At 39.7% G+C, this 9,306-nt stretch overlaps 1 protein-coding gene across 1 annotated transcript; it reads left to right on the top strand.

The window, feature by feature from the left end:
* The first annotated feature begins 1,677 nt into the window (after positions 1–1,677).
* LOC132948093 (uncharacterized) lies at positions 1,678–8,605 on the top strand. Its single transcript, XM_061018437.1, has 2 exons — positions 1,678–5,959; positions 8,370–8,605. The coding sequence occupies exons 1-2, from the start codon at positions 1,678–1,680 to the stop codon at positions 8,603–8,605; spliced, it is 4,518 nt and encodes a 1,505-aa protein (XP_060874420.1).
* The last annotated feature ends 701 nt before the right edge of the window (positions 8,606–9,306 follow it).

The raw sequence follows: 9,306 nt of genomic DNA, 5'->3' as shown, positions 1-9,306 counted from the left end.
AAGCTAACCTATAATAACGCCCCTATTATATATAATACCAATATATTATTTTTTAACCTTTAAATAGGTGTCGCGTATTCGTATTACCTATATCAGTTGTATTGTCCTTTCGTACAGTGGTTGAATATTATAGTAGTATATATTTGCCAATCCAGGGACAACTCCTCCTCGTCTTTTGCTCCTCTTTTGCTCGTCCTCTTGTGTTCATCGTCATTTCTAGTCGGTAACCTAGCCGATGTATTTTATTTAAATACGCGCATGTACTCGTCGGTTCACCTGCCCGCCACGTAGCCGACGAGAAACGACGACGAACACAACTCATCCTCGTCGTTTGCTCGTCTTTTGCTCGTCCTATTGTGTTCATCGTCGTTTCTCGTCGGCTACGTGGCGGGCAGGTAAATCGACGAGTGCATGCGCGTATGTAAATAAAATATATCGGCTACGTTACCGATTATAACTATTCATTTTTGTATCCGCAAACTAAATAATCGTTTTTTTTTTTTATATGTATCAACTAATAAAGCGATCAAATTATATTGCCACTTTTATTATGCATACTATTGCTTTATAGCATATTATTATTTTTATTGTTGTTTTTGAAGTACACAAATAATGTCACTGGAATCGTAAGTCTTTACTTTTGTTCAGACCCAAGCACTAGAGCGCGCCAGATAATTCGGATAAAAAGAATGTTATCGATTCCGGTCACGCCTGCGCCGCTATCACCGGTATACGACTGTCCTGCTCGCGCTATACAGTCGTAGTCGTGTGTTGTTGTCGATACTTGTCGCAGCTGTTACCGACCCGTCTCGTTATTATTCCAATGCGCAATAGTGTGCCTTTAAAAAACCGCGTGTGCCGCCTTTGTCGATTCGCCGTAAATCGGTGTGTAGCCGTGTCTTTTGTGCCGTCGCCACGATTGTTGGTCCTTAGCGTTACGCGTAGATAACGTCTTCGTGTGTTGTTGTGTCGCCGCCATTAGCGTCCGTTACGCACACGCACGTTTGTTTGTGCTCGGCACCTTCCGCCGCCTTGTTGTTATGTCACAGGCGCGGATAGATGCGCGTCGTTGAAATTCGTGGCTCAGCTTAAATCGTAATTTTACCGGTTCGGTTAATTTTTTAATTCGACATCACCGTGTACACTTGATACCCACGTGTTTGGATACGTCGTACTCATTGTCCACCGTCGGTACGTCGCGTAGTGCAAGTATACACCTCCGTATGGGAACAAGTGCTCCGGTCAACTTCAACCAGGTCAGACGTATCATACCCATACTGTTTATTATTTGATAATTGTTATCAACGCTGATACGCAGTTGTTTGTATTATTAATTTCATGATTTAATTTTTTAATTATTTGTAATTTGTGTAGGACTAACATAGTAATAAGTTATTCTCATGTATTCCAATGAATGAAATCCTATATGTACAATAAATTTATACAGTCCACTATTCAGGATATTTTTGTCGTTTCTTATTAATTTTATACATATATATTATTAAGACTCAATCAGTTTTTATTTACCAGCAAATAGTTGAGATACAACCGTGTTCATTTGAATCGGCTATCATGACTAAACATTTGGTCCTTCGGGCCGGATAATTTGTGTAATTTTAATTAATTAATTTGTCCGTCTTATCTTGCTTGCTCTTTATTCCTTAAAAATCGTGTAATATGGGAAGGCCTAAGCGTCAAGATTTGGACAATGCTGCTGATAGTAAACGGTCGTTAGTTCGTGCTCGTGCATCGCGGGATGCATCGTTGCGGTCAATTAAAAAAATAAATACTATAGCCGAAGAAGTTAAATTAGATGTTGATCGTCGCGCATTATTTGAGGCTCACTATTTGTCATTGAAACGGTTCGTTGATCAATTTGAGTTAGAACAGCAAGCAGTATTAAATGCCCTTGTTGATTTAGATAATGTAGTCGAGTTTGAAAATGTTGATGCTGTTGTCACTGATACTATGGAAGAGGTATGTGCAAACATTCAACTTATTGCTACTGGCTTCCATAGCACTTCTGTTAATGTGACTGCAGATAATAATGTTTCTACTGGTGCACGACAAACAGCACAGGCAATTGTGTTACCAAAAATTGAATTGCCAAAATTTGATGGTAATGTCCTGGGTTGGGTATCGTTTCGTGACATGTTTCAATCACTAGTTCATGACAACCCTGATATTTCTAATATTCAACGTTACCATTTTTTAATTTTAAGTCTGTCCGGTCCAGCACTTACAGTAGTGAAAGCGATCCCTTTGACGGCTGATAATTATATCATAGCTTGGAACGCATTGAAACAGTCGTTTGAAAATCAAAGACTATTAGCTTCGGCACACATTGACAAATTGTTTTCATTTGTGCCATTGAAAAAAGAATCATTGTCGTCACTGTCGTCATTTGTTCATGTATTCACTGAAAATGTCTCTGCTATTAAAGCACTTGGTGTCAAGGACCTAGCTGGTTTTATTTTGTTTCATATTGGTGCTCGTGTAATTGATACAGAGACAAGGCGACTGTTCGAAGCAAGTATTGAACAAAATGCAGTCCCTAATTTAGATATTTTATTACAATTTGTCGCACACAGATGCAAAATTTTAGAAAATGTGGGAACGTCGGTTGGAACTAATGACAAACCTGACAGCACTCTTAAAGGTAGTAGTAAGAAAAACAAAAGTGGCTCCCTTGGCAAAACTTCACTGTCAGTGTCTTCTACATCCACAACATCAAAATGTTTATTTTGTCAACACGAACATCAGATTTATCGTTGCTTTGTATTTAAACGCAAACCAGTTACAGTACGGCGCAAGTTTGTGAGCGATCATAATTTGTGTTTTATATGCTTAAAAACGGGACATAGTGTTGGTTCTTGTACTGCTTCTTTTACATGTAAAAAATGTGAAGGTCGTCATAATACACTGTTACATATAGAAAATGTCGGTACAAAAAATAACAGTGAGACGACACAGAAAGAGAAGTCAGATGTTCAGTCCTCTACGTCCAAACCTGTTGAAAATAACACTGTGTTCGCAGGTACGATAGCGACACAAGCAACTGTAGTGTTAGGTACTGCGGTTGTTCGTATACAAGATGACACAGGTGTTACTCATCAGGTTCGAATTTTATTAGATAGTGGGTCACAGGTTTCGGCCATTACTGCAGGTTGTGCCACCAGACTTGGTCTTAAACGCACCAGGAGTCATGTAGAGGTAGTTGGCCTCTCTCAACAACCGGTGTCCAAGGTAAAAGGTGTTACTCAGTGCGCGTTTTTTCCGCTTCAGTCAGATCAACCACTGTTTAAAGCAAATAATGTTATAATATTGTCCCAAATTACTGGATTAATGCCAATGTGTTCACTCCCTGCTACGGTGCGCACGCGATATCAACACCTAGTACTAGCTGATCCGGAATTTGATCATCCTGGCACCGTGGACATGTTAATAGGAGGTGATTTATACCCGATGATTTTGCAGCCCAAAGCGGACATCATCCATACGCCTGGATTGCCGTCAGCAATGCACACAAATCTCGGTTGGATAATTGTTGGTTCACTCAGGGATCCTACTTCATTACCTCTGATGTCGTTGACTATTAGTGCAGTACCAGTCCTGAATGAAACGTTGCAACGATTTTGGACGGTTGAAGAGCCGACTGCCCCAGTACACTCGACCACCGAAGACGAACGATGCGAGGAGTGGTTCTGTAAAACAGTGTCACGGGACACATCAGGCAGATTTTGCGTTGCTCTCCCTTTTCGGTCTACAATAGAAGTTCAAGGTAATCAAAATCAGGACTTGAGTACGGCTAGTGGTCTTGGTTCTTCGCGTGCGATGGCTCAAAACCGGTTGTTTAATATTGAACGTCGCCTAGCAAAGGATCCTGAACTATATTCCGCGTATCGTGACTTCATGGATGAATATCTGTCGCTCGGTCACATGCGCCTAGCTGAGAAACCAGGGAAGTATTTTATCCCACATCATGCGGTTGTTAAACGGCAAAACGAAAAATTAAAAATTCGGGTAGTCTTTGATGCGTCGGCCAAGTCATCTTCTGGTTTATCACTTAACGACTGCTTGGCAACTGGACCAAAATTGCAGAGTGATATCACCGACATATTACTTCGTAGCCGTTTCCACAAGTTCTTGTTCATCGCAGATATTGAGAAAATGTACAGGCAGATCCGAGTCAATGATGCAGATTGTGCGTATCAACATATACTTTGGCGAAATTCGCCCACTGAAGAAGTCAAAGAGTACGAATTATGTACTATCACTTATGGTGTCAACGCAGCTCCGTTTTTGGCAATCAGATGTTTACACCAACTGGACTCGGAAAATGGATCTGAATTTCCTTTGGCAGAAAATTTGTTGGTTACATCAACGTATGTTGACGACATTGTGGCAGGTGCTGATACCGAAAAGGAAGTTCTGGAGCTTCAGGATCAAGTCATATCCCTATTACGCAAAGGTGGGTTCCATTTACGAAAATGGGCCAGTAATTGTGAGGCAGTATTAAAAGGTATAGCTGCTGAAGACCGCGCAATGGACCCATCCTTTGAACTTAAAGATGACCAATCAGTAAAGGTATTAGGTTTACATTGGATTACTACGTCGGATGCCTTAGGCTACCACATTAACATCAACAAAGTCGAACCAACCAAGCGCACCATACTTTCAACCATCGCTCGTCTATACGATCCTGTTGGAGCGTTGGGCCCTGTGGTATTCTGGGCCAAGTGCATTATGCAAGAATTGTGGATAGAGAAATTAGATTGGGATGCTTCGCCTTCGTCCGACATAATCGATAAATGGCATAAGTTCACAACTGAACTACCTGCGTTATCTTCCTTCTCACTCTCTCGTTATATCAACGCATGCTCATCAAAGACCATACAGTTATTGGGTTTCGCGGATGCTTCTCAAAAGGGATACGCGGCGGTGGTCTATATGAGAGTCATTGATATGCAGGATGAGGTAACGGTGCATTTTCTTACGGGTAAAACAAAAGTCGCCCCTCTTAAGGCATCACAGACGAATGAGTCACTGACAATACCACGGCTAGAGTTGTGTGCCGCCTTGTTACTTGCGCGACTGCTGTCTCATCAACTCTTCGTGCTTCGTGATATCGTAACGATAGATTGTGTTCGAGCATGGAGTGATTCTACCATTGTCTTGGCTTGGCTTAATGGGGACCAAAAGCAGTTTAAGATATTTGTTACTAATCGAGTGGCGAAAATTCGCTCTCTGCTGCCACACTGTGAATGGTCTCATGTACGATCATCGGATAACCCTGCAGATCCTGCATCTCGAGGCATGCTGCCAGAAGAACTTCTTACCAATCGATTACATTTAAATGGTCCAGAGTTTCTGCAAGATCCCAATTGTCAGTTTTCAAGTTTGATGCCGAATGAGTTTTCACCTGAGCAACTTCCAGAGATAAAAACCTCAGTTAAAAATGTTTTATTTGTTCAGGACAGTATCCAGCCTTCAGACATGATCAGTCAATTTTCAACATTAACAAAAATGCAACGTGTGTTAGCGTACTGTTTTCGTTTCGCCCGTCGTCGAAATATTCCGAAGAGCAGTGGACCAATCACTCGGATGGAATACGAACGTGCCATGAACGCAGCTATTTTATGTACGCAAATGACATACTTGTCGGATCTACAAAAACAGATACAAAATCAAGGTTCCATAACTCCGACAACGATAGCCCAGCTAGCTCCCTTCATCGATTCGAATGGAATCATTCGAGTTGGCGGAAGATTAAAACGGGCGCTATTAGACGAAAATGCAAAATATCCAATTCTTTTGCCTCAAAAAACACATCTAACAGAATTAATCATTCGACATTTTCATCATATCTCGTTACATGGAGGATCAAGATTGGTACTTTCGATGATCCAAGACCTTAAGAGGGCTCCCATATTACCGATATCCTTAACATTTTTCCTTTGTATATACACATTGTAATTATAATTATAATTTTTTTTTTTTTTGTTTGTTTGTTTCTTATATGTACTATGATACAGTCTGACCGAGAAATGTTTTTTTCCTTTTGAAAGCATGCTTTCAAAGGGGGGAGGATGTTCAGACCCAAGCACTAGAGCGCGCCAGATAATTCGGATAAAAAGAACGTTATCGATTCCGGTCACGCCTGCGCCGCTATCACCGGTATACGACTGTCCTGCTCGCGCTATACAGTCGTAGTCGTGTGTTGTTGTCGATACTTGTCGCAGCTGTTACCGACCCGTCTCGTTATTATTCCAATGCGCAATAGTGTGCCTTTAAAAAACCGCGTGTGCCGCCTTTGTCGATTCGCCGTAAATCGGTGTGTAGCCGTGTCTTTTGTGCCGTCGCCACGATTGTTGGTCCTTAGCGTTACGCGTAGATAACGTCTTCGTGTGTTGTTGTGTCGCCGCCATTAGCGTCCGTTACGCACACGCACGTTTGTTTGTGCTCGGCACCTTCCGCCGCCTTGTTGTTATGTCACAGGCGCGGATAGATGCGCGTCGTTGAAATTCGTGGCTCAGCTTAAATCGTAATTTTACCGGTTCGGTTAATTTTTTAATTCGACATCACCGTGTACACTTGATACCCACGTGTTTGGATACGTCGTACTCATTGTCCACCGTCGGTACGTCGCGTAGTGCAAGTATACACCTCCGTATGGGAACAAGTGCTCCGGTCAACTTCAACCAGGTCAGACGTATCATACCCATACTGTTTATTATTTGATAATTGTTATCAACGCTGATACGCAGTTGTTTGTATTATTAATTTCATGATTTAATTTTTTAATTATTTGTAATTTGTGTAGGACTAACATAGTAATAAGTTATTCTCATGTATTCCAATGAATGAAATCCTATATGTACAATAAATTTATACAGTCCACTATTCAGGATATTTTTGTCGTTTCTTATTAATTTTATACATATATATTATTAAGACTCAATCAGTTTTTATTTACCAGCAAATAGTTGAGATACAACCGTGTTCATTTGAATCGGCTATCATGACTAAACAACTTTATTTCTATTATTATTCTCGCCGTCAAACTTTGCGGCCGGTTAATGTCAACGTCAGTGCCATCAGTAGTTGCCGCGTAAATCCACCAGCCACGTAGGTACCTACTTTGTGTGAGAGGCCGCCCGGGTCTTCCAGGTCGACTTCTGCCTATAGCGTGACTTCATCACATCTCAAGACGTCAGTAGTGTTAAGTTAGCTTAAGTATAATCCCATGTTTTTGTGAGCTCTGTGGTCATTGCACCAAACCGATTCGACCACTGAGACCCCCTCCCCATAACTAGCCAGCACCATCAGAATTCCTTCGATATGTCTTTCCTATCCTCGCTGTTGTCTTCGTCGTGCGTATAATTGACTACCAGTCAAGGGGCGAGTCATCAGGCGAGGGCACATATGGTTGCCTGTCCAGTCCATTATTAGACGTTAGTGGTGAAATAGGCCATAGTCAAAAACATAAATCGTTCTCGGGCATCACCGACTACCGAGTGACCCTTCGTGACCCTATCTATTTAGGGCGATAACAAATACAATGTGTTTGCTTATTAAAAGTGACACGTTATTGTATAAAAATACTTTTAAAAAGTATTTGAGAACCTATAATTATACAGTATATTTAGTATATAATAAACTGTTTAAAAATTGTATTTAAAATATTCCTCAAAAAAATAATTTTTCCTAATGTATTTTAAATTTAAGTATTAATGCTATTTATTTTTATCAATTAGTATATACATTTTACTAACCGACATATATAGGTATTATGGGGATTGTAAGCATATAGTTAATTTTCATATATTTTATAATTAAATAATTTTAAAAAAACCTATATACTGCCAGGTGTGTATGAAAATACTATATATTGCAATTAGCTAAAACTTTAAAACTAAGTCTGACCTCCAAATTCTGACTTCACTACATAGGTACGTTAAAACAAGAATGTCATTAGTCATAATACTGATTACACTGTAAATAAATTATATTTTGATGATATTTTTTTTTTTTAATACCTATTCTAGTCAGTTAGGTTTTTTTGTTTTATATTATTCATATATTTCATTTTAATACGTTTTATGATTCAATAATGTGAACAATAGTTTTATATCATAGAATGTAGGCGTAATTATGAATTTGTATAAGGGAGTGGAGAGACATTTTTTTAAACACATAATACTATAATATACTGTAACGGAGTAGCCGTGACCACATAAAAACGGTCCTTTTCAGGACCACCAATCAGCGGACAGTATGCTAGCACAAGCCACACAAACTAACGTTAGGGACAATAACTAGGCCCCAAGTAACAGTCTTCAACATCTCTTCATACCTTTAATACCTAGCACAGAAGGAAGAAACGAAGACCCGAAGACCCGAAGACCACCAGCATAGCAACCCAGCTGAAACTACAGACGAAGTGATCGATACGGCGGCGAATACGCTCGTTATACGAGGCGGCAACCGACGTGCATTACAGTTCCTGACTACCCCGTCGTCGACATTACAGCGAGAACATTCGCTAAGTAATAAGGTGATATCCGGTGTCGGCGAACACGCACACCACCATCAGCGTTGCTAACGCATCCACGGTCGATCTACCATCGCGACCAGTCAAAAACGGTTCTTATCAGAACCACCACTCTGACCACCCACCCTCAGTGTGCCTGCTAAGACATCACTGTGGGGTGGTATCAAATCGAACACGACTTATAAAAGACCGTGGGAGAGCGATTCCGACTCATCCCTTTCATTATTATATAATTATTATAATATTAAGTTAGAAATCCCGACATTTGTATGGGGAAGTCTCGCTTCTGTAAGCCAACCGCTCGGCCCGGAAACCAACTCCCTTCAAAGATCGATTTTTTGGTAAAGAATTGTAGTTATTGAGTAGGTACCTAGGTATATTTTGGCTTAAGGAGAAGACAGTTTTTTCGCAAGTGTGAGTACCATGTAGGTAAATGGTTGTATAAACATAATATACCACACGTATATTTACACGTATAAATGCAAAATTGAGCAACAATAAATAAAATTCTACACGGCAGATAAATATATTGTTATATATAATTATATTTCATTTTCATACATTTCAATATAATTTTTCATTATTTGGTGGTACGCTATAAGTAAGTCTCCTTTTAAATTTAATGAATGATTATTGACATTAAATATTATTTGGTTTATTTGATATTAATAAGAATATAAATAATAATCGTGCATTTATAATATTTTATGAGTATATTTTATAATATTGCTTATTAAAAATACAATCAAAAA

Source organism: Metopolophium dirhodum, chromosome 1 (genome assembly GCF_019925205.1).
Source record: "Metopolophium dirhodum isolate CAU chromosome 1, ASM1992520v1, whole genome shotgun sequence".
Lineage (NCBI taxonomy): Eukaryota > Metazoa > Arthropoda > Insecta > Hemiptera > Aphididae > Metopolophium > Metopolophium dirhodum.
This window is presented reverse-complemented; position numbering and strand designations above follow the sequence as displayed.